Below are 26,180 nucleotides of genomic sequence, written 5' to 3'. Positions count from 1 at the left end.
AAAGGTGCGGCAAAATTGCTAACTCTTTTATGTACTTTTTTAACAAAATACATGACCTTCGTGTAATCTGTGTGTAATATGTCATCCATTACAAACAGTGCATAAAGTCCAACAACCCAGTATAAGTTAATCTGAAGGTAATTAAAAATAACGGAAATAAAAAGTATAAATTTTAGGCTAAATAATTATTTAATCATGATACAATTTTAGGAATACAGAGCTGATTTTTTTCACATGATACATAATAACATTCCTGATAACTTTTATTGTTATGTAATTTCTTGGAAAGCTGATTGTTTCAGAAAAAAATTTTAGTTTTTTTTTTTGTTTGGAGAAATAAACATTGTATTTTTTTATCTCGAATTGTAGAAAAATGTAATATGTGGTTTATTTACAGTATAAGTCCAATCATTCTCTATCAAGAAAAAAACAATCCATCAGCAGGTACTTGCGGCTTTACGAGTAAAAAGATGTCAAAATGTTAGATTTGTTATTTATTAAAAAATAAAACACAATATACCAGTTTCTACTTAACTTTCGTGTTATTGTTATAACGCTCTGTGTAATTTAGCACTAAAATTAAATTTTCTTTAGTCGAAGCTCATGTATTTTGTTAAAAAAGTACATAAAAGAGTTAGCAATTTTGCCGCACCTCTACTTACAAAGCCGCAAGTACATGCAGACGGATTATTCTTTTCTACATAGAAAATGATTGGAACTATACTGTAAGTAACCCACGCACACTACATTTTCGTATATTTTGAGATAAAGAACAAAATGTATATTTCTCCACAAAAAAAAATAATATTTTTTTTCTCTGAAACTATCAACTTTTCAAGAAATCATACAAGAATAAAAGTTGTTAGGAGTGTTATTGTCTATCACATAAAAAATTAGCTCGATACTCCACAAGTTATTCCTATGTCCAAGAATTATCAATTTGGGCCCACTGTGCGCCACCGCAAACGGATGACAATTTAGACTTCCTTTAGGTTATACTATATTGCTCAGACTTTTATAGATACTTCCAAGTATTCTTTTATTTTGTTTAGGATTTGCGCCATCTAACTATATTCGCAAGCGTTACGTTATTAATTAGTTAACAACGAACAATGCCATCTATTGATACGCATAAATATCGAAGTTCAGAGAATAATTTTAGTTTATTACTAAATATTTGAAAAACATTACAAGAAAAATAGAATATCTACTATATTTCCTATAAAAGAGGAGTTAATCGATATCCATGGCCATTTACGTAAATATAAACTAATTCCAGGCTATCGATCAGCGCCATCTAGAAATAAGACGGAATTTTGACCTTTTTCAGAGCTACGATTTTTAATATGGAGATTAGCAGTCCTCTTGGGTTATTGGTCCATGGTTTAATGTATATTTAAAAGCTTACAAAATTTTTCATTTAGGTACAATGACTTTTTTTTTTAATATACATTTAAGGTTCCAAGCTGCAAATTCTAAAGCACGCACACCAATTGACGAAGCACGTGAGCTTTTAGCTTCAACAATCCTTGCTCACGTTACTGTAGAGAATTACAACTTCTACGTGAAAGCTATCTATCTAGCCATAATGGTTAAAAGAGTTATTGAAGCTGAATCTAATAATGCGGCGATAGATGATCCAGATTATTATGGTAACAAGAGATTGGAGTTGGCTGGTTCTCTACTATCACTAATGTTCGAAGATTTATTCAAAAGATTCAACTGGGAACTAAAGAGCATAGCTGATAAAGTAATACCTAAAGTGAAGGCTGCACCGTTTGATATTGTAAAGCATATGCGACCAGATCTGATTGCCAATGGGTTGTTTGCTGCTATTTCTACTGTAAGCAGATTTTTATACTCAATATTTTTCTTAAAGATCCCAGAAAGCTCCAAAGGAGTCGCAAATCTCAACAGGGAAAAAATTGGAGAAGGATGATCTTCATTTTATCGTTTGATTTAATGTCAGTCTAATAAAATAGTCTACAAGTAAGACACTGAGAATAATGAGGTGTATTAAAAATAAATTTGGAATGTTATTTTAGGGAAATTGGACCATAAAACGTTTCAAAATGGAGCGGCACGGCGTCACTCAAGTACTCAGTCGTTTGAGTTACATATCAGCATTAGGTATGATGACCAGGGTGAACTCTCAGTTTGAGAAGACGCGGAAAGTTTCCGGCCCACGTTCCTTGCAGCCTTCCCAATGGGGCATGTTGTGCCCTTCAGACACTCCCGAAGGTGAAGGATGTGGTTTAGTAAAGAATTTGGCTCTGATGACGCATATAACTACGGAGTGTTCAGAGGAACCAATAATTAAGCTCGCGTGCAATGCTGGCGTGGAGGATGTTAGGATTCTGGGTGGAGAGGATATCAATCACCCTCGTGTTTATATGGTATTTCTTAATGGTGAGCGTAAACATAGTTTTTTTAAGGTGTATCTTAACATAGATCGAAGATTTTACATTAACAGAGCTTTTCGAGTATTTTAGGTTGTGACATAAAATAAATGAACTCTCGCTTTTTTTAAGATGGACATCAAAGTTTTTATATCTCGACAATGTGTTTTATCTTTTAGGTAATATATTAGGAGTGACACATCAGTACAAGAAGCTGATCAACGTGTTCCGAATGTTCAGGCGCCGCGGTCTCATCTCAGCTTTCGTGTCAATTTATCCCAATCACAACCAAAGAACGGTGTACATAAGCAGTGACGGGGGACGCCTTTGCCGTCCATACATTATAGTCGAAAAGGGAAGACCTTTAATACAGCAAACTCATCTAAACGAGCTGAACAGGGGGATTAGAAAATTCCAAGATTTTTTAAACGATGGTCTAATAGAATATTTAGACGTGAATGAAGAGAATGACAGTTATATTGCAACTCGTGAGTCTGATATTGAACCCTACGTGACTACGCATTTGGAGGTTGAGCCGTTTACTATTTTGGGCGTTTGTGCTGGGTTGGTTCCGTACCCTCATCATAATCAGAGTCCCAGAAACACTTATCAGTGCGCTATGGGTAAACAAGCCATGGGTAAGTGTTACCTCTTTTTCTTCAAATGCTCACCATAATGACATACCATTGTTATTGCGTAAAAATTGTTCATAATATATAATAAACACGCGCATAACAATAATTTGAAATGATCTTCAAACGACTGGCAACAAGCCCTTCGGTACAATTGGTCTACTTTCCAGATAGGTCTACTTTAATGATGCGTCTACTCAGATAATCTCAGTACAGAGTACTAAAAAAACCGACCTCAAAAGTTCGTGGAACGAACGAACGTATCTATTTACCAAGTTTTATTGAAATCTACAACCGGAAAGTGCGCGCATCCGGATTCACGCCCTAGTTTGCCATTTCAAATTTAAGTGCACCACTACTGAGATACCCTATTTCCAACGAAAAAAGAATCGTCAAAATCGGTTCCCAAATACCGTTGAGTTATCCTACGCGATACATAAAAAATACAGTCGAATTGTGAACTTCCTCCTTTTTTTGAAGTCGGTTAAAAAGAAACTCTGTATTTGATTTTGTTTTTTTCACATCATGGTTAACGTAAAACAGCTATCATTATCAAAAATATAAAAAATGTACACCATGACAATCTGTAATTATGCAATTACAAACTGCCTTTGAAAATTTGTAAGATTTTTTTTGGAAAATTTTATTAACTTGCATAAAATTTTATTAACTTGCAAGGTGGATATTTGGACAAGTGGATCAATCAGGAAAGTAGACAAAATGCGAAATAGACGAATCGAGAAATTGGACCATTTGGACAAGTGGACCGATCGGGAAAGTAGACGAATAGTGAAAGTGGACCGACCGGGAAAGAAGACCGATTGTACCGATGGGGCAACAAGTATGGGTCAACCGTATTTTTGTTTTTTGCCAACTGTGAAATATATTTGCAATTTTAACTGAAGATAAAGACAATTTCTAGTAACCGGATCTTTGGTGTTTCAGGAACAATTGGTTACAATCAAAAGAACAGAATAGACACTCTGATGTACAATTTAGTATACCCACAAAGTCCAATGGTGAAAACAAAGACAATAGAATTGACAAATTTTGATAAATTGCCAGCTGGTCAAAATGCAACTGTCGCTGTCATGAGCTACAGTGGGTATGATATTGAAGATGCTCTAATTCTAAACAGGGCGTCTATTGATAGAGGATATGGCCGATGTCTTGTGTACAAAAGCACTAAAACTACAATGAAGAGATACAGCAACCAAAGTTCCGACAGAATACTGGGTCCTTCAAAAGATGCTACAACAGGGAAAGTCGTCAAATCTCACGACGTTCTTGATTCTGATGGAATAGCAGCACCTGGAGAGATGGCTGAGAACCGACAAGTACTAATTAATAAACAAACGCCTGTCCAATCCATACACCCCGTGACACAAGGTCAACCGCAACAAATTGAATACCGCGATGTGCCTATCACGTACAAAGGCTCTGTAGAATCTTACATTGAGAGAGTTTTGGTCACATCAAATGCTGAAGACGCGTTTCTTATAAAAATTTTGCTACGGCAGACGAGAGTACCTGAAATTGGTGATAAATTTAGTTCCCGTCACGGACAGAAAGGTGTTACTGGTCTTATAGTGCAACAAGAAGATATGCCTTTCAATGATAAAGGAATTTGTCCCGATATGATTATGAATCCTCATGGTTTTCCGTCTAGAATGACTGTGGGTAAAACCATTGAATTGCTGGCGGGAAAAGCTGGATTGCTGGAAGGGAAATTTCATTATGGTATGTTCTTGTAAAGATGTTGTAAATCATGGTATGTTTAAGAGTGTAGTTAAGTGTACATATACATTTCTGAAATATCGATTGAAAAAAGTCAACAATAATTTGATCCATCAAATAGTCTTAAACTTATCTACATAATATTGCTATTGATTGAACTCGATTTAAATTTTATCACAGGTACTGCATTCGGAGGCTCAAAGGTAAAAGACGTCTGCAAAGAGTTAGAAAAACATGGATACAATTATCACGGAAAAGATATCTTCTACTCTGGATTGACTGGAGAGCCTTTGGAAGCTTATATTTACTCTGGACCGGTAAGAATTAGTTTATTATTATTATTTACGTCTATAATAACTTGATCATTTACTACACCAATGGTCGCAAGTTGGAGTATAAGCTGGGACGGAACTAGTGAAATCTTAGCCTTAATTGTAAAGACATCTTCTATCCCCCAAAATTCGACAAAAATAAAAACAACACAAGTTGTCGTTATGCGGAAAACAAGGTATTACATATAAACAACCAAATTCAAAACAATCACATACAACCTTCATGGCTGTGTCAGTAAAAAGGTTTTCCAACAATATCATGAATTGAGCTGACAGTTTTTTTGACGAACGTTAGAAAGAAATTGTGTACGTTTCAGTGCCGGCCGAGAACAAAACCGGAGTAGTTTGCTTTGTTCGTATTTACCTTGTGTACGTAAGGAATATTATATTTTTCCAGGTGTACTATCAAAAACTCAAACATATGGTACAAGACAAGATGCACGCGCGCGCCCGTGGTCCACGCGCGGTATTAACCCGTCAGCCGACTGAGGGGCGTTCACGTGACGGCGGTTTGCGATTGGGCGAGATGGAACGAGACTGTCTTATTGGATATGGAGCTAGGTAAGTATTTATCCAAACAAGACGCTTACATGATGTTCATATAGAGATCACAATAATTCTGACAAGCTAACAATGACCACTGCTTTAAAGTGGCAGAACTAGAGATGTAATGTGACAGTCAAGTTACATATGTCCGAACAAAAATTGGTCAATGTGTTCTGTCAAATTTGGTCAATAAAGCCGGAGATACATTTGTCTGACGTGTCGTGACGCGTCAGAACGGTATCGGTTTCATACATTTAATATGGTTAGATTTATGTTAGTGCGTCGCAATCAGACGTGACGGCTTGTGTTGTGTGTATGACACTGATACCATTCTGACACGTCACGACAAATGTTATAACGACTATTGATAGTCACGCTCGTCACATTAATTTTTCTAGTAAACCACACTCTGTTTAGATTAAAGACGTATATTTCCCAGCTAGGGAACAGAAAGTAGATAGATAAAATGCTAGGTATAATAAATACAACGTCATTTTCAATTGTATTAAAATCTTTAATTATTTATTCGTGTATGCATAAGTTTTAAACTTTATTTTGATGGGTATTTCGTTATGTAAATATGTTCTAGTAATCACAATTATTTAATGTGAAAATATTACGTCTTATTTGACCAATTTACATCTCTAGGCAGAACCAACAAATTTATATTTTAACAATTAACAAAAAAATTAGATAATAAGTGCTCAAGAATGCTCGTGCATTCCGCGGAAGATTTTAGGTCGTATCTAGTTTTTACGTTACACCATTGACTTTAAAGTTCATTATACTATGTACAATATCGTTACAAAAATTCGCTTCCATTCCGTTCCGCCATAATATAAATTGAGCCTTATTGACACATTTTTTGCAGCATGCTGTTAATGGAACGTCTAATGCTGGCATCAGACGCATTCAGCGCAGATATCTGTGGTTCCTGCGGTCGACTTGCTTCTCGCGCTTGGTGTCATGCCTGCCGGTCTTCCGCCGCGGTCTCTACCGTGGACATGCCTTACGCCTGCAAATTGCTCTTCCAAGAATTAGCCTCTATGAATATAGTCCCTAAGCTTACCTTGAAAAAGTACTGTTAATTAGGTGTTTTTTTTCTATTATATTTTTTTGAGTAATATGCGAGTTTTAACAAGTTGACACAATATGTTGAATATGATACTTCAATCTAGAGTAGGAATTAAAACAATAAATAGCCAAAAACAAATCCTTATAATCGTTAATATTACTAAATAATATAAAATAAATAAAAGATTACAATCAAGCTTTCATAATATTTAAATATTTCAATAAAGACTTTGTTAAAACGATGATCAACCAAGACACAACGAGAATGAAGGTGTAAAAAAAACCGCTGAAACCAAATACTTTGAAAAAGAAATAGCCAAGGCTGACCCATATGACGAAAGCGTGGGAGCCGAGTTTTCTTAGCGACAGTCTTGGAGGTAGTTCTTGAGTAACAATGTTTTGGCGGTTGGCCATGTCCTTCACATAGGTGCGTATCGTGCAAGGCCTTTCAAGTATTTCACGCGTCACGTAACCTGGGTAGTCTTCTCTGTTCCATAAATTTGTAAATTCTTCACGGTACTGGAATAAAATATAATTTAATTATATATTCAAGTTAAAAAACCTGAAGCTCCAATAATTTAGTGCAAGAATCCCTCGAGAATCAAGCCATGAAGTTACATTCAATACGTACAATTTCGTTTAACTTGGATGCTATTTGATAGAATATTCTGACTAGTATCGTGCTCTCGTACGATGTTATCGGCATGAGGTCTGGATCACCCATGTAGCTTACTTTAGTTGGTTTTGTGCGAAGCTGTAAATAAATAAAAAAGTAGGTATTTAGAGTTGGATCCCATTAGTTAATATCGTGCCTAAACGTGTGTTTTGCAAGGGATAACGTCAACACACCCCAGAAATTAAAAATAAAAAGCCCTTACCGCCTTGAGTATATAAAATATATTTATGATAAAATTGCCGCCTACTTTTGCTGCACGTTATGTATAATATGTATATAACAAGCGTACGTTCTGCCGTCGTTAGTTGAAAGGGAGTGTGTGACGTTTTTCAAAACATGTGTATATACTGTCGTGATCAACAAAAAAAGACGAATGTGTCACTATTTTTTTTTTTTCCTAGGAGAAAAAGGCGTAATTACCCACACTTTTATGGTCAAACTAAGTTAAATGGACGCATTTACAAAACAATTTGGTAAAAAGCATGTAAAAAGGCGTAATTGCACACAATTTTCTACGTCATTTAGTTTTAACCTTTAAGTATGGACATGTAGTCTCACAGGCTCCGCGAGAATGTTGGTTTCGTTGTTTCACTCACGTCCCCCGCTCTCCGCGACTAAGCCGCTCAGTAGCTTCAGTTTTAGTACGATAACGGCCAGCGAGGAAGGAGGTTGCGTCGCTCAGTGCATAATACGTGAATTATACCTATTTAAATATTGGCTGGAGCCTGTGAGACTACACGTCCATAATTGTCATATAGAAATATTTACAAAGTTTTCGTGGTTGTTTTCGATTTAAGTGTAAAATATGGCGGAAAGTAGTCGGGCAGGCTGTTCTCATTGGAAGCGGCAACCTCATAATTCTCTTCAGAGGCCGGCCAAGAAAATATTACGAGTTACTGATCCGTCTTTCGAGGAAGAATTAAATGCGTTGTGGCTTGCTTCAGATGAGTCGGATTGTGAGCAGGATACTGAACAGATCGTAATATCCGAATCGGAGTTAATACGCCAACATGAAAGTGACGAGGAAGAAGATGCAAACAAGTACGAGGACCTTGAAGAAGAATTCGATAGTGAGAGTTCAGAGACTATACCTCTGTCGGAACTACGATCTACCTCCTATTACGGTAAAAACCGGTATAAATGGGCAAAGCAGCCTCCTTCTGCCAGGGTTCGTACACCTCAACATAATATTATATCACGTCCTGCTTCTTCGAAGTTGATGGCTGACGATGAGAAAGATCCCTTCTCCATCTGGAATAAGCTCTTCGACGATGAAATGCTCCAACACATTTTGACATGGACGAATGCGAAAATATCTGATTATAGAACCAAGTTTGCACGTCATGATAGACCTGAACTAAAAGCGTTGGACATTACTGAAATGAAAGCTTTTTTAGGTCTATTGTTTTATTCAGCGGTGTTAAAATCAAACCACGAAGACACGAGTTACTTACTTGCTTTGGATGGTACAGGCTGTGAAATATTTAGATGCTGTATGTCAGAAACAAGATTTCTTGTATTATTGTTATGTCTTCGGTTCGACAATCCAAATGACCGCGTTGAGAGGAAAAAGACTGATAATCTGGCTGCTATATCCGAAATTTTCAACAAATTTCTTAGAAATTCTCAAAAATTGTATGAATGCGGTGAAAGTGTCACAGTCGACGAGATGCTAGTGAAGTTTCGAGGACGAAGTCACATGATTTCATACATGCCTAAAAAACCAGGCAAATATGGATTGGTGATACGAGGGTTGTGCGATGCTAGCAACTCTTATTTTTACAATGGCTATGTATACTCTGGGAAAAACTCTGATGGTGTAGGATTGACAGCACAAGAACAAAAATTCTTAGTACCAACTCAGTGCGTTCTGCGCCTGACGAAACCCATCCAAGGAAGCAACCGTAACATGACTGCTGATAACTGGTTCTCGTCAATCCAGCTCGTAGATGAACTATCGAAGCGGAAGCTGACATATGTCGGGACAGTGAAAAAAAATAAAAGAGAGTTACCGACTGAATTTCAACCAGACAAACGTCGAGCAGTTCAATCAGCCTTATTTGGTTTTACCAAAGACAAAACCTTATGTTCCTATGTTCCGAAAAAGAACAGAGCTGTGATACTTATATCTTCTATGCATCATAATGATGAGATTGATGGAGATACTAATAAACCCGAAATTATAATGTATTATAATTCTACGAAAGGCGGCGTTGACGAGGCGGACAAAAAATGTTCCATTTACTCGAGTAGCCGCCGCACAAAGAGATGGCCTATGGTGTTATTTTATCGAGTTCTTGACTTGAGTGGTATGAATGCGTATATACTACATAACATGCATCAGTCAAAGGATGTCGACAGAGGAGATTTCCTCAAAAAATTAGCTCGTTCGCTTGTGGTCCCGCATATGCAACGACGTGTTACTAGCATAAATTTACCAAGAGAGCTCAGGTCGACAATAACTCGAGTTTTAGGCAAAGATATGGTTACAGTGGATGTCCAGGTACCAGCAGTCATTCCAGGAAGTAGAAGAGTATGCAGACTTTGTCCTTCAAAGAAACATCGGATGACCTCCTATGTTTGTGTTGGCTGCAGCAAGCCAGTGTGCCTACAATGTTCTCGTCCTTTATGTAATGAATGTCAATAATTTATCATTTTTGTCAATCGTGATTTCCTTTGTTTATGGCTACCAGAAGTTGATTTTATGTGTTTTTAATACCTTTTATGTTAGATTTTAAAACTGAAAGCTCAATATAACCAAACAAGTAAGTTAATATAAATGTATTTAAACACTGTTTTCTCGGTTTTGAGTTTTTGTCACGAGCACCCTTTCAACTAATGTCGGCATCATTATGAAATAATTTTTTTTTCATTCATATGTAGTCAAGCAAAAAATTTTAAGGCTCAAAAAGAAATTATTGTTCTTTTTATTAGATCTTTTCTTATGTACTATATGTATAGTACAAATAAAGTATAACTTTTTTAATAACTAATTCCTTTTAACTTCGTCACAACTAAGCATGTGATGAAAAATGTTACGTTATCACTCATTCAAGACGTGCGGAACTATATCGCATTTGGCTCGGAATTTGAATGTTACTCTGTCCCTAAAGGCCTGCTAAAGGCCCTTATAACACAATGTACCTACTATTAAATTTGCTTAGGACGTATATGCTTGTCAGGTGTTACCTTTTGAGTAATCGAAGATGCGAAATTGGTTGAATTGGCAAATGAGGAGTTCTCCAATAAACTTTCTCCAACTACAGAATCTGGAGGAATCAATGTAATTTCATTCAGCTGTAAATAAAAGAATGCGTTTATTAGTTTCAGGAAGTAAAATATGTAAAAATATTAAAAATATTTTTAATTTATTCATCTTGTGGCCATAAATTTGGGCAGCAATAATTAAAAGGGGTCAACTTTGAGAGCTATGTGTATGTATAAATTTATTATTGCACCCATTGACCTACCAATAAATGGACGTCAGGTTCGTGCTAAAAAGTGTCGCACCTATGGGGCGTTAAAATCGCATACAGAGCGTCAATCGCGCAACAGTCTTCGTTTGTCCGATTGACAGCGCGGTTGTCAATCATGCAGTACTATATAATAATAATTTGTAAAAATTACTGCAGTAAAGTGTAAAAACAGGATTTTGTATCATATTTTCACTAAACAAATGTATTGCGTTATCATAGTTATCATTTAAAAGTGTTATTTTGTATAGTATTTAATTTATATATAAATGAATCCTAAATATAAATTACAAAAGCTAACAAAATAATCAAACATTTAACTGTCCTTTTTCTACACATTGCATGCGCAAAAGATGGAAAGAGACCCATTATCATATCATACATCAATTTCAAGAAGCTTATATAAACTTTTTGGTCATTTTCAATTGTTGTTCGAACCACAAGCGATTGAAATATTTAGAACGAAGAAACTATAGAGTCGCTTTGATTTTAATCTTATGTTTAAAATTCTTTTTTATTAATCGTTAGCAATAACTAACAAAATATTGTTGTACTCGTTTTACGGCCTGGGATTACTTATCAGAAGTCAGAAAATATATTTGCCCGAAATAACGTTAACTAGAATTTACATAATGTCAAATGTTTATATTTTTTTAGGAATATTACAAAACAAAAGCTAATTTTGACTTTGTGAAAAGCATCAAAATTGCTTGAAAGCGTAACGATTTTATTATAAATCGGTTCTCGGAATTACGGATATTTGAGTTTATGTTTAGTTCGAACATTTCTAATATCAGTCAGTACACGCCTATTTTCACTTTTGCAATGTTTGTATGTATGTATCTGCCCAACTCTTTATTATTTCTTTAAGTGAACTTGTACATAATTCAACATATAATACATATAAAAATTAATTAATATTTATAATAAATGCTCCATTACTCTTGTGTTCAAGTAATCAGTCAAAGCAAAATATGGTGCATTTTGTTTAGTTTCCAGTACAAGCTGAGTATGGTGTTTTTCGCCCCTTAAATTGTTGCAAGCAAAATTAGGCAGCACTGCAATGAAGTTACAATTTAAATTAAATGTTTTAGTTTTTTTTATATCTCGTTACATGTCACTACGTTTGTATACGTTAAATTCGGACATTTTTTTCGTGGTTTTATTATTAAGCCCGACGTCCGTTTGTTGATATACCTATCAAATGGACGTCGATATACCTATCAAAATGATTGCACCAAATCAATTTTCCTACAGGTAGCACTACATTTCCTGAAATTCACCGGCATCATATCGGCACCTTTGAATTTCTTCCAATCACTATGAGTTATCAGATTGAAAGGAATTGGAAAACACAGAAATTATATAGCTGAATTACAAAAAACGGTGCTTTGCTTGCATACAAAATAGATAAAATGGAAATAAAGATCTACATAATATAATTAGCTGCCAGATTTTTTAAACGACTTCATAAAAAGAGGAGGTTCTCAATTCTATTACGTTTTTGTGTGATACGCGATTACCCTATTATACTAAAATATTTTTTACTTCTTAAAACTATTTTTTTTTTACTTCTTACCCCAAATATAGACGAAAAATAACGTATAGAAGCGTTGAGATAAGTAGGCACTTTCTTGTACTCTTCCAGTAATAATTCCTCCTCATATGTATCTCCGATCATGAACCAGTATTTTATGCTAGCCCATGTACCTAAAAGCAAAAGTAAGAAATCGTTACTAATGCAATATCATTGCATTTATAAAAACGCCTTGACAACCAACAAGACAATTATTTCATAAAATTGATAACATTATTTCAAACCTCTAAAAGATCATATCGAATAAAAACAGAACCATTTTTCTGTTATCTCATCAATAATGTCAATCAATAGTCTTCTATACGGAGTGCAACATTTAATGGTGGTTTGTTACCACGAGTGCGACCACCAGTCGAAATATGGTCGAAATAACGGTACCATTTGTAGCAAATGCGGACAGTGATTTTGCACTATCACACTGTGATGTCACGACCCGACCCGTATACAGGCGGATCTTTTTATCATAAGTTTGTACCGTGAAACATCACCTCTCGATGCGTTGAAATGTTACGGTCTCTGAAATTTTACGGTGTCATAGTCCGTCCACATTTACACAGCAAGTGCTCGTGACATGTCACAGAGCCTCGGAGCGTTGAAATGTCACACATGTGAACCCACCTTTAACCCTCCGATCGCCCGAATTTAAATAAGATGAATGAATTGGCACCGCTAGTCAATCTGACCAAGTGGTCTGTAAATATACCCCTTCACTTAACAAAAATATATATATCTATCAAACATCAAACAAAAACTTGTCTGTTTACAATAATGAAGCATTTCATAAGCTACCCTTTTGTTTCGGACTCAATTTCTTGCTATACTCTTCAACAATATTTTCCGCAGATGTTTTAGCTTCGAGTATTTTCTTGAGAAACTCAATTCCGTAGTAATTCTTGTTTTCGCCCCATATCGGTTCATATTCAAATGTTGAAGACATATTCAGTTCTGTTATTGCTTGTTTGGCAATGGCGACCCATTTATGTAAAGGGACGCCGTTGTAAGTGTAGCTGGAAAAAAATAATAAAGGCAATTAGACACCCATTTATTGGTATACAAGAATTTGTTGGAGCGAGAATTGGCTCAATTTCCGTTTGCGTGGTGTCAAGGATCATTATGCAATCAGAAGAAAAACAAATCTCTAAAAATTCGTAGCTAGTTATGCACCCGGATCGTCCCCGCACCATAGAAGTAAGAATACAGAGTTAGGCATAACGACCCTGGTACATACATCTCAATGTATTTGTAGGCAGCTTACGCTACAACTTAAGAGTGCAAACATCCTGTGGTGCATATGTGTTGGTGGTGTGGTGATGAGACCACACATTCAACTCTTCCGGTTGTCTAGTTAAGCTTAACTGTAGTTTTATTTTATTAAAAACTCCTTTCGCACCCGAAAACAAGACTAGCTTGGCAAGTTGCTGATTGTTATCACAATCGTTAGATAACAAGTTATTATTTTTGTAGTTTTAGGGTTATTTGTAAAATACTAACAATTTCGCAGGACTATAATTATTAACATCATAAAACAACTATATACTATCCTACAACAATAAAAATATTTGAATTGATCGCTCTAAACCAGGGGTTCTCAAACTTATTTTGTCTACTGCCCACTTTAATAAATAAATAATAACGCACACACTCAACATAGCACCGCACTAGGGAAACCCTGTGTCGCGGGTGCCATGGACACACATATAGACAACCACAAATTACACCCAAACTCACGAGAGAAATAAATGTAGGTCATACAAACATTTCTCCCGGCCCGGGAATCGAACCTGGGACCTCTGCGTGGCAGTCCGGCATGGTAACCGTTCGGCCACAGAGGCAGTTTGAGAATAAATTATTTTTAGCGCCTCCATTTTTTCTCCCACTTAAAAACCACTATAACTTCAAATTAAATTGATTATTGTGAGCTATATTAGCGGAGATTAAACATTCATTCTATACGAGACTTACTATAACCCGCAAGAGTTAACTTGAGACCTGAGCGCAGTAGGTAGTACACAACGGCGCTCAGGTCTCAAGTTAACTCTTACGGGCTACACCTGCCAATGAGAATGATTATTGAAACGCAACTTTATAGTATTCAGACAGAGTATCTTTTATTTAAAATAAAACAAACATAATCGATACTAATATAAAAGTGACCACGTTCGGTAACACGTAAACGATTTCTCTTTTTAGTAAGCAGCGTTGTCACAGCAATAAAACCACGTTCACACTAATATGACGATGGGAATGCTATCTAGAATCGTTGAACGATTGACCATAATCCAGGGTACAATTGCGGGATCGGTTTTTGTAGCCAAAATTCTTGGTAGCCATTTTTAAACTTACTTTTATTCCCTCGTTCGTTGTCAATTCTATAAGTTCTTCTTCCAGCTGAGGTGATAATGCTGTGTTGACATTTGAAAAGGACCCAACACCCAGTATGGTATTTCCTTGTTCAAAATGTCCTGGTTTCGTTCGGTGAAGTCAATGTGGAGGTGAGGTGGATGCATTTTATTCCAACGATCTTGCAGTCTTGAAGACTTCATTCGAAAATGTTTTTAGACATACAAAGACGACGATGAATGTGTGGGATTTTCAATGAATCCGAATTTAATATACCTATTCCGCACAGTATTGCCGTGTCTTCTTTTTTACTTCCGACATTGTTTTATTTTAAGAAATACGTAAGTGTTGAACTTAAGTACTGCTATCTATTACGCGCGAAACCGCAAATGAAAATAAAATAAACAATACGTTGTTTATGTAGGATTGCATAAGCAGCACGCACCGACAGGAATAAGACAAACATGCATAAATCTCTCGTTCGCTCGTTTATCTCATTCGACGCTCAATGGCACTCAACAAGTAAGAACAAGTATTCTGTGAACCAGCCGATTGATACAAAAATGCACAAATCGGGTTATTTAACAAAAACTTATTAAAACATGATTGCCCGCGGTCTATTATCTACGAAAATTTTCTATGTAGGAATACTAATAACTATTAAAATGCGAAACTGTCTGTTGCCTTTTTATTTGTTTGTTTGTGTCTATTTTCATTTCATGACATGATTTTTATTTTATTTATTCAATAAAACAGGACAGGTATATGAACTACATGGAGAGAAATATCAAATCGAGTTAGTTTGAGCAATCTCTTAATTAATATCAGTTGATGTTCACAAGTTGTAGTCGAGAGTCGAGAGCTCAGTCGGTGTCCTAGGGTCGTATTCCAGAACTGTACTCAATGCTCAAGTCAGGATTTGAGCAGACTTGAGTATGATTTCAAGCACTGGAAATACGACTCTAATGGCAAGGACTTGAGTATGATTTCTAGTGCTTGGAATTATACTCAAGTCCTGACTTGAGCATTGAGTACAGTTTTAGAATTATAAATCTCCCCCTAAGCCTCTACACAACGCCCCCATTTTTTTTTCTAGGTCTCTTACCACCCCCCTTAAGGCCTGCAACGCCCACAAGGGGGCGTTATCGCCCACTTTGGGAAAGGCTGCTCTAAACGGTGATAAATATGTGCGGTGAAAGAAAATACCAGTCCGATGCAAAACGCAGGAGCGGTGTTGGGGGTCGTCGAAAGGGATGCTTGCACATTTGAAATTACTTCCAAATACAGATCTGTGTACAGCGCGGGCAATTAACGTGGCCGAACAGTTATCATGCCGAACTGCCACGCAGAGGTCCCAGGTTCGATTCCCGGGCCGGCAGAAATATTTGTATGGCCTACATTTATTTATCTCGTGAGTTTTGGGTGTGAGTTGTCTACGTGTGTGTCCATGGCACTCGCGACACAGGGTTTCCCTTGTGCGGGGCTATGTTGAGTGTGTGCGTTATTATTATCATAGAACGCACACGCAGCGCATTCGCCACATCTGTACGCACCCTTAAAAAATCATGTAACAAAACTTGTTGTTTATGATGTTAGCAATACAGTCTTGCGAGGCTGTTAGTGTTTTACAAATAACGCTTATAAATAGTGTTTTAGTATAAAGCAAGTAAAGAGAAACCGTACTGCAGTTCCATATTAACCTTTGTTCATGCATAGAGCTGTTAAAACTAGTCTCTGGACTGTGATGCAATCCAAAGTTATTGTCCTTGATGGCTTGCTCCAAATTCGATAAGATCGGCACTAGATGCTGTTGTGAAAACACCTGTAAATAAAAGGGAATATTTTCACTGTTGTATATTATATTGAATGTTTAGTTAATTGAGGTAGGACAGTTCGTCCACGTTATCACGAAAGGAGAATTTCCTGAGACATAAAATTATTACATTGTTCATTTCACAATTTCATATTTAAAAAGACAAGTTAAGTTTTGGTTTTTTAAAATTGAAATTGAAAAATTTCGTTCAGTGACGGTATTGTTTTGAATATGTGAAAACTACAGAAAAAACTTTTAAAATATTGTCTAATGCTAACTACGACAGGTTAATAAGGAGAGGAAACGATATAGTTGAGAGGCAACATAAGAACTTAACCATTCTATACAGACCTTTCCTAACCGAAACAACATAACGGCGTTTTTGTAAGCAGTCAATTCCATTCTCATGAACCTTGGTAGCACCAATTGAAAGATGCAGGTGTAAGATGGGAAGTTCTCGGCAATGAACTGAGTATAACTTGCGTCTAGTGCGCCGACGTTGCTTTCCTCTTGGTTATGGTGGTAGCCAGGAAATCTACAAATCGGAAACAAAAATGCAACAGATGTGAAGTTTTTGGAATTCAGGGATTTTTAACCATTGTTTCGCCACGGTAAATTGCAAATGCCTAAAAGGAAGATACATTCAACAAAGGTGCACTGAAATGGAATGCCTGACGTCATATGGGGTGCTATGACGCCCTTTAAAAGATATCACAACCTTTTTTTTATAAAATATCAGTGCACATTTGACCTCTATCTCACCTGATGGAAAGTGACGTGGAAGCGTAACGCGTTGTGCGAATCTTTGGAATATCCACAACATAGGGGTCCCAAGCCTACGCCTAGTCCCCCGGTGATGGAAAGGGGAAGGCGGAATAAATCGTGTAATTCCATCGCACAAGCAGGCAACTTTACGGCGGTGTTCAAGGCTTTGCAGCTTCGCCTCCACTAATTCCTAGTCACCAATAAACCTCTTGGCACGTTTGTCAATTCCAAATCCAAACGGCCAACCATGGACTCTCGACAAGACTTGATTTCCTCTCCACTGACCCTTGCATTGATGAAGTACCTATCTACAACTGTGCTCTCATCAGCATACGCAAAGGTACCTGGAATTAACATATCATTGATATGCAGCAGAAAGAGAGTTGCAGACAGTACGGAACCCTGAGGAACTCCGGAGAAATCTATCGCCATATGTTCGGAAGTGCAGCCTTCTAAGACTACTCGAATCGAACGTTCACTCAAGAAATCCGAGAACCAATTGCAAAGGTCAGTGGGAAGCACATAAGAGGGAAGCTTACTTAAAAGGCTTGCGTGCCAGACCCTGTCAAAGGCTTTAGAAATGTCCAAAGACACTGCAAGTGCTTCACCTTGCTTTTATATAGCCTCGCTCCATATGTGACAGGCATACACAAGAAGATCCCCAGTAGATCGCCCTCGTCGGAATCCGAACTGGCGATCACTGAGGAGGTCGTTGTCTTCAAGGTATGAAAGGAGACGGTTGTTGAGTACGCGTTCCATATTCTGCAAGACTATGGAAGTGACTGTGATAGGTCTATAATTGACAGAGTCAGCTCTGCTTCCCTTTTTTGGCACAGGTTGCACGTTTGCAAGCTTTCACGACCTGGGAACTACACCAGTCTCAAGTGAGAGGCGGTACAGGCGTGTGAGAACAGGAAACAACTCAGGCGCACAGTTACGCAGGACTATCGCTGGAATTCCATCTGGCCCGCTAGTTTTATTCACGTCTAGATTTCGCAGAGTTCTAAGTACCTCTTTTTTGCGTATGCGAACTGGCGCCATAGTGCAGCCAGTCTGAGGTTAAATAGGTGGTAGGTTCCCTGCGGCATCCAGACGCGAACTCTCTGCAAAGAGTGAGGCAAAAAGATACGCCTTCTCTTCCGCAGTATGAGCCAGCGAGCCATCCGGCCTCAGCATAGGTGGCAGAGATGGGCGACAAAAGTTAGATTAGACCGCTTTGGCCAGGGACCAAAAGGATTTGCTGCCTGTTAGATAAGAGGCAAGCTTGGCCCCTATGCGACGCACATGGTCGAACTTGGCGCTGCGTAACACACTTTTGCACTTCTTGGCGGCCTTATTAAAAGCTTTCTTCAAATTTTGAGCTTTGCGTAGTCGAGCATCTGCCCAAGCTTGGTACGCGGACTGTTTACGTGCTTCAGCACAACTACAATCAGCGTTAAACCATGGACAAGCTTGGGATCCATTGGGTACATCAGAGTATGGTATGTAATACTCCATACCCAAATGCAAAACCTCGACTACAGCATCAGCACAGCTCGACGAGTCTCCTGAAGTAAAGCACGCCTGTCAGGGGTATGACGCAAAATGGCGCATGTCGTCCCAATCTGCTAATTTGTGTCGCCACACCCGTCTCATACCACTAGGGCCCTGATCGGGTGGGGAGTAAACGGATACAGTTTTCACCAGACAATGGTCGGAAGTACCCAGTAGGACCTCCACAATCACATAGTAGCGGTCTGGATCAGTTGTTAACAGAAGGTCCATGCAATTAGCCGTATGAGACTCAACATCCGGGATCCTGGTGGCGCCACTGACGAGCTGAGAAAGGCTTAGCGTTAACGTAAGTTTACGCGTCTCTCTCCCAACGTGATCGGTCATCTGGTATGGTAACAACCATTCTTGAGAGAGAGATTCTGGGGGACTTTAATAGTCCCCTCGAATGACAGTTGCGCCGCTGGGTACCTGAGTTGAGCCTCATCAGACGTCTCGCTCAGACATTGGAACAGCTTGGTCGTCTCCTGATCTCCACTATGTGAGCTGTAGATACAGCAGTACACTATTTGTGTAACTCCTGTGTCAACCAGAAGCCATAAAACAGAAAAACTTCGTGCCTCAAGGTTCGTGAGACGTTTGACACAGATGTCATCGCGAACGTACACACAGACTCCGGCACGAGGTACGAACCTGTGCTCCAGAGTATACCCGGGGTAGCTGAGGTGCGCTGCGTCAGTGGGACATCTGATCTGCGGCTCTGTGAGGAACAGCAACTGCGGTTTGTCGGTTTCAAGGTGGTAGTGGACCGAATCGAGATTTGAGTGCAGACCTCGGATGTTAGTGAGGTGCACTTTTAGTGGGAGGACATGCAACCGCTGTGTAAAGTTTTTTCCTTTCTTATGATTTGTCATGTTGTTTTGAGAAGTGAATAGGCAGGAGGAAGGCAGTTGAACGAGGCACTACGTCGTGTTCAACCTCGGTGTGGCAGTACAAGCAGCTACAACTCGTCAGACGCAATGCAACTGTTCAGACCCGATCTCCTAATGGCAACTCCCGAACGCGAGTCGGAACACGGTAAGAACCATTTGGCGACTCGACTGCATCGGGAGGGTGGTGACTAGCCACGGCCGAAGCCTACCACCAGTAGTTGTTGCTCTTTAGCACCACTCAGGGGTCACTTGTAGGGTCTCGAGGGTAAACCTACGGAAGCGAGCAACGTCAACCCCCAAAACAACTAGTGTTGCAACGAATAGTATATTCGGCCAGAAGCGTAACCGAATAGCCGAATGTTCAGATGAACTATTCGGTCTGATTAGCGCACTATTAACTTCAGTTATAAACAAAATATGTACTTCTATTTGCACATTCATAATTGAAATTTATGGCTTAATGAAGAAAGTAATTGTTTATTCCACTTCAGTCAGATTACCTGTCAAAACTTATTTAGTTTGCAAATAATAAATACTTAATTGATTTTGTTAGCGTTACTTAATAACTGGGTAGTTTTAAAATGATAATTGACCTTTTTTTGATCTCTTCGAAAAATATCTTAACTTCCTTTGATCGCCAGAATCGAAAAATTGCGCTTTCGCAAACTTCTGTGTTCTTTTTTATGATACCAAGGTGACGGGATAAATAAATCTTGCACTTGGTGTTAAGCGACACGCCTGTCCTTAGCATTTCCAGTACCACTCAGAGCTTTAAATCGCAAAATCTGAGGAATATTGCCACACCGCCTGTCGAGCGGAGACATAAGTTGACAAGTCTCATGTGCCTATAATTAATAATTGCCTGTAATTCACCAGAACCCCTATCCTTCAAAACCGGAACGCCGTAATCTTCACATTACTGCTTGGCGGCAGAAATATGTAAAGTGGCAGAACTTTTCTAGACGAAATCATTTACAAGAAGCTCTACTGCTACTAATGTACGTATGTTCGGAATTGCTAAACAGTAATTTAATATTCGCTATTCGGCCGAATAGCAAAAAAAGCCGAATAATTCGAATACCGAATAGTAACCTAATATTCGTTGCAACTCTAATCATAACCAAATGTTGAAATGGCGTAAGGGGTCAACGCAACACAGAGACACCTTACGGGGATCTTTTGTGATGATTTAAAACAAATTGAATAAAAATGTCTGATAGCATTAAATGTTACCTGTCTTGATTAATAGTGTTGTTAGTATATCTCCAAGGTTGTATAAGACTCAGCCATAGTTCCAACACAAGTCTGAAAGAAGCATCCAAAGGCCACGTAGTGACTAGATGCCTAACGTAGTGATACGCGCGGGCGCACATAATTTGTCGTGCGTACTTGCGCAGTGCGGACGAGCGACTAGCAGTATCGGCCTGGTGTTTGGCTGAGAACGAATGGATGTGTTTTACTAGGACTCTTACTGTTCGCACTCTTTCTGGTGTAGAACACATGCTTTGATAGCTTCTCTGGAATACCTGAAATATTGTATTATTAATTTCATTTTATCATTATTTAAAAACATAAAAATTATTACTGTGATAGATACAGCGTTTCACGCTGCATACATCTTTCTTTTTTTTACTTCAAAATTATGTAAATTCATAGGTAATTAGTAACCTATGAATTTACATAATTACTTTGAAATTGGTTTTAATTAAATCATACAAACATTAACACAATGGAATTATTATAATGCTTGGTTCTATTTTTTCTAAATTTAAATCCTCAATGTTTTCCATTAGTTTTCAATTATATTGTAGTTGGATATCTTTTGCAGAAAGTACAAAAAATGGTGGTGGTCTTCTCAAGAATCAAATGCTTACTTCGACATCCCTAGCGTTGAACTGTTCAACACTCATCCATATATCAACGAAGACCTGTAGCACGGTCTCTGAACGCCAGACCTCGTTACGCGACTGGCTCTGCGGCGACGAATGCTGATTGCCCATACCACACAGGTCTGGTATTAGAAGCAGCGATGGCGAGCACAAAGGTCTGGAAACCGTAAAGGACCGTTCATGTGAAACGCGTTAATGCGATTACATAGTGTTATCACTTCTTATCAGTAGTCAAAAAGAAGTCATAGAAATTAATAACGTAGGGACTATCCGAGACAACCAAAATTAGTTCTATTGGGAATTGATCCCCGGTCCAAGAGGAAGCTAAGAAGCTTAGCACCCAGATTGCTAGCTGCTGGACCGCCGAAGTCGTCAATCACGAAAGGTAGTCACCACACGCGGAACTGGCTTATCGATGCTAAATTAATTTTAGGTGATCACGTTTTCTGACACTTGTCGGCCGTTCAACCATAATTTCTTACGAAATACGGTTTTCACACCTTCGGATTCGTCCAATCATCGACGCTGCCATATCGGAATCCGCGATTCGGATGCCATCGGAATTCGCAGGACGCAAATTCCTTGTAAATCTGTGTCGAGATCTTACGCCGATGCAGAACACACATTCCTCGTAAATCTGTATCGAGATCTTACGCCGATGCAGAACACACGTCTTTTTTACTCTTATTAGATGGACATAAAGTTTTTCCTGACCAGTTTAATGCGAATTCGTGTTGATAGTTGTAATGACTCCCTAATCATTAGAATGTTTGTTTTATTTATTTTATTAAATTTGTAAGCAAATTTAAACTTTGTCTTTTTTAAATATTACAATTGGTCTACTCATTAATAATGTAATCAATAAATAATAATACTTGTATAATCAATAAATGTTTTATAATCTAATCCGCTTGGATTACAATTGTTGGGTATTTTCTGATTTAGTTTACTCTTAATGTGTAATGTTGTTTCTTTACCTGTTGGCAGTTTGCAATGGAGCGGCCATAGCAACCTTTCCACTGTAATTAGGAATATGAGGTAGTACTGAGACATTAGGATCTGAAGGTAGGAAGTGCATGAGGTAATCACAGGCCAAAGCAAAGTATGCACTGTTCCAATGCTCCCAGGTGCTTTGTTGCTGTGCGTTGTTCACCAGGTGGAGAGCGAAGTTGAAAATATAGTAGTCGAAAGGGTCTGCATGTACGAGTTAAGAAGTTATTATTTTTCAAAAAACATTTAGACCTTTTTCAAAAGTAACCAAAATATAGAAAACTTAAATTCATGCTAAAATAATTATAAATTAGGAAACTTGTATAATATTATAGAAGGTTGAATGGAAGTAAAATTGCATTTTATGTATTGTTATATATGCAGCAAATGTCAATAACTCAAATGATCAGTTTTATAACACTATTGGGATTTTATATCTTCTACAGAAGGTGTATTTCATAAAAATATAATCTAAAAAAATTATTACCATCTTGTTTCAGATTTTTGTATTATCTTCTCCCAATTAGGTATACAATTTGCATACTAAAAAGTACAATAAAAAGGATACTCAGTGCCAAAGCAACCACATTCATAGTCTGCGAGTCCATTACCAGCAAGTCTGAGTAAAATTGAGGACACCTGCCTCTTTCTAAACTCATCCTGAGATCTAACTGAAAAAATAAAACATTTATAAAATAAATTTGAAATAAAATAAAATTGAAAAAGAAGTTGATCCTTCAATAAAAAAGCATTAAGCAATATAGAAAGGTATGTGTCTATTATATGTATATTAAAGTATTTAGGGGCAACTCAAAAAATCACAGATCATCCAGATATTTTTGTAATAACTTGGACTTTGGCTATTTATTTTAATTAATATTTTAATTAGATCACAGCTGTTTTTACACAATGGAGATTTAAGATAACAATTAAATGCTAAATAAAAGCTTGTATATATAAAACAAGGCATTTGAAGGTACCATAATATAAGCCAGAGTGCATTTAATTCTGGTTAACTTCATTTATTTTTACTAATTTTGATGCACTTGTCTATATTCTAAAGTTATACCTGCAATTGTCCAAAGTCAACATTTTGATTGCATTTTTTCTGATTAGTACCTGTGGTGTTGCTTGGTTATATTTTATGTAATATGTCAAACACCAATCTTATCTTGTTGATATAACTAACTAAAAATGAATGTATACACTAATTGCAGAAAATAGTAATTTAAATTTATTATTTTCGCCTGTTGAGCTGAATAATTTTAAAATCAGAACATGAGATAGACAGCTTCCATTTCAAAAATTAATTGTTAGCAAAAAATAATTAGCGAATCGCAGCAGTCGCCACAAATCTCTTTTGTATATATTCTATAGTCTCTGTAAGTTTTAGTTTTATATTTAAATTCTAAATTTAAATGTGATTGTTTTCGGCGCCTTTTCTTTACTGTTGTTTTCCTTTTTTTATTGATAGCCGATGTGTTTCGTAGTAAATCAATAAACTATAAGTACATTTGCTTTGGTCTTGTTCAGTCATCGTTAGCACCTAGTCTAACCCATTGATAGAATCCGCTACAATCATAAAGTAGTTTAATACGAACACCAAGCAATCTCTTTACTAACATAAGAGTATCTCTATTATCATATTATATTATAGTTATTATTACTATATCTTTATGTTCATATTGGTCTTTGTAGGAGAATAGGAACACCATCAAATATACAAGAATGCATGAACAGAGCAGAACATACCAGCTGTCTAACAGCCTTATGCTGACATTAGGCCTGTCCCACTAGGCTTTAATCATTAACTTAACTTACAAACAGATGGACAAACTGATTATAGTCTGTCTTTTTTTAAGATGGAGTAAAATCAAAGTTCATTGCACAAAATTTTTCATTGTTGTCCGCTTGCAAGCAGCTACTGATTGCAGTCAATAAAGATTTTATCGACAATCAACTGCACATCACTTATGCTTATGGAATAAATAGCTGAACTTGTCTCATTTGAATCATCTTCGTCCCATTATACACCCAATTACTGAGCACAACTTTATTTGCATTGACAATTTTTGTAAGTTCATACATACACACATACCCTGTATTTAAAACTATCTTTATGACAAATACAAAGAGACAATGAAATCCAGCTATTCTTATTAAAATGAATATGAATAAAAATTGATACCACTAGGCCAACTGTCAAAATAAGAATAAAGAAGGCTATAATGCAATCATTGCAATCAAATGAAGGATATAATGTAATCATTACAATGTAGTAATATTCACAATTCAGTCATATTTGGCAAAATTTAAAATTCTTTCACAATCTATTGATAAAACTATTGACAATAACTACACAACTATTTAAAATTTTATGAGAAGTGGCAACCCTGCAAATGTCATTTTACTCCGTCCTCAAAAAAGACCGACTGTAATAGGTTTACTTTTAGTTGGACTTACAGGCAAAACATTCAAAGACAGATTGTATTTGTACTGTGGATCAGACAGTAACTTATAACACAATCTGAACATGGGTCCCTGAGGCTCTAAAAAGCTAATCAGTGCCTCAAACTCATATCTATTGGTACGAGTATTGTCGCAAGTCACTGTTTTCAGGTTCCATCCATTGCTCGATGCGAAGATATTGTTGATGAGTTGAGGAAATAATACTTGAAGTTCTTTGGTTGGTGTTGAATGATCTATTATTCTTGTAAGCTCAGCTAGTTTCTCTTCTAAACGGAAGTTTAGACATGTGTAGAACCGAGTCTGAAAACATATTATATATACATTATTAATAACAATATGCCAGACATCAACCAGAGTGAATTCTCTCGAGACCACATGGTCTCGAACTAGTGAATTCCCAGTACTATGAGTACCACAGCAACAGAACTCACCCAGACCAGAATCAACTTAAAAAAGGTTGTTTCCCAAATTGGTCTTACAGGGAATCGAACCCGGGACCTCCTCGTTAAGCGCACATAGTGCAAACCGTTGGGCCACTGAGTGACTGTCATGTACATGATGTATTTTTGACACTCGGTGAACTACACACACAATATACACATATATATACAGTATTACATGTTTGTTATACATTACAGATTTTACTCTTTAATGCGTTACGTTATGGTATGGTATTATTTTATAGCGACCATATCTAGTCGATTTAACAAAAGATTTTGAATGTATTGCCTTATTGAGATGATTTTGTACATGGAGTGCCTTGGTAAAATGTGAAAATTACCATTATGTCGTCGGCCATGGCGTTTGATGATGTATTTCGTCGAAGTAATTCCGTTACTGTTTTCATAGGTTATACAATTTTGAACTTGGATTTAAAATATTATTTTGTAGTACAATAATAGAATTGTACCGGACATAGCCTTCTAAATGATACAGAAGATCGTTACAATTAGAAAATGTTATAAATAAGGAATCACATTACAAAACAAAACAAACCCAAAACTCCGTTAGAACTTTTTTTTGCG

General features: G+C 37.2%; 2 protein-coding genes across 2 annotated transcripts in view; one reads left to right on the top strand and one right to left on the bottom strand.

Annotated features, from left to right (window-relative positions):
* LOC113237202 (DNA-directed RNA polymerase III subunit RPC2) overlaps nt 1-6,751 on the top strand; it is a 14,001-nt gene extending 7,250 nt beyond the window's left edge. Inside the window, exons 6-12 of the mRNA XM_026473540.1 lie at nt 1,459-1,843; nt 2,046-2,409; nt 2,579-3,037; nt 3,977-4,771; nt 4,949-5,085; nt 5,498-5,661; nt 6,518-6,751. Coding sequence (XP_026329325.1) covers nt 1,459-1,843; nt 2,046-2,409; nt 2,579-3,037; nt 3,977-4,771; nt 4,949-5,085; nt 5,498-5,661; nt 6,518-6,734 — 2,521 coding nt within the window. The 3' untranslated portion in view covers nt 6,735-6,751. The remainder of the gene's footprint in view (nt 1-1,458; nt 1,844-2,045; nt 2,410-2,578; nt 3,038-3,976; nt 4,772-4,948; nt 5,086-5,497; nt 5,662-6,517) is intronic.
* A 136-nt stretch (nt 6,752-6,887) lies between these two features.
* On the bottom strand, nt 6,888-26,072 carry LOC113237203 (sphingomyelin phosphodiesterase 4). Its single transcript, XM_026473541.1, has 13 exons — nt 25,937-26,072; nt 25,150-25,455; nt 23,255-23,357; nt 22,674-22,890; nt 21,682-21,853; nt 21,041-21,333; nt 16,971-17,154; nt 16,507-16,628; nt 13,256-13,473; nt 12,449-12,579; nt 10,586-10,693; nt 7,352-7,474; nt 6,888-7,239 (listed from the first exon to the last, which is right to left on the bottom strand). The coding sequence occupies exons 1-13, from the start codon at nt 26,000-26,002 to the stop codon at nt 6,913-6,915; spliced, it is 2,370 nt and encodes a 789-aa protein (XP_026329326.1). The 5' UTR covers nt 26,003-26,072; the 3' UTR covers nt 6,888-6,912.
* Nucleotides 26,073-26,180: the final 108 nt, after the last annotated feature.

Source organism: Hyposmocoma kahamanoa, unplaced genomic scaffold (assembly GCF_003589595.1).
Source record: "Hyposmocoma kahamanoa isolate Upper Pololo Valley unplaced genomic scaffold, ASM358959v1 93, whole genome shotgun sequence".
NCBI classification, from domain to species: domain Eukaryota; kingdom Metazoa; phylum Arthropoda; class Insecta; order Lepidoptera; family Cosmopterigidae; genus Hyposmocoma; species Hyposmocoma kahamanoa.
This window is presented reverse-complemented; position numbering and strand designations above follow the sequence as displayed.

Bases quoted from the DNA above. Each gene is read 5' to 3' on its own strand.
- LOC113237203 (XM_026473541.1), bottom strand. From the start codon at position 26,002: ATGAAAACAGTAACGGAATTACTTCGACGAAATACATCATCAAACGCC. The intron at 22,891-23,254 runs GTATCCTTTTTA...TCGTACATGCAG, and splicing joins TGTGGTTGCTTTGGCACTGA to ACCCTTTCGACTACTATATT. The intron at 7,475-10,585 runs GTAACACCTGAC...ATTTATTTACAG, and splicing joins CATCTTCGATTACTCAAAAG to CTTCGCACAAAACCAACTAA.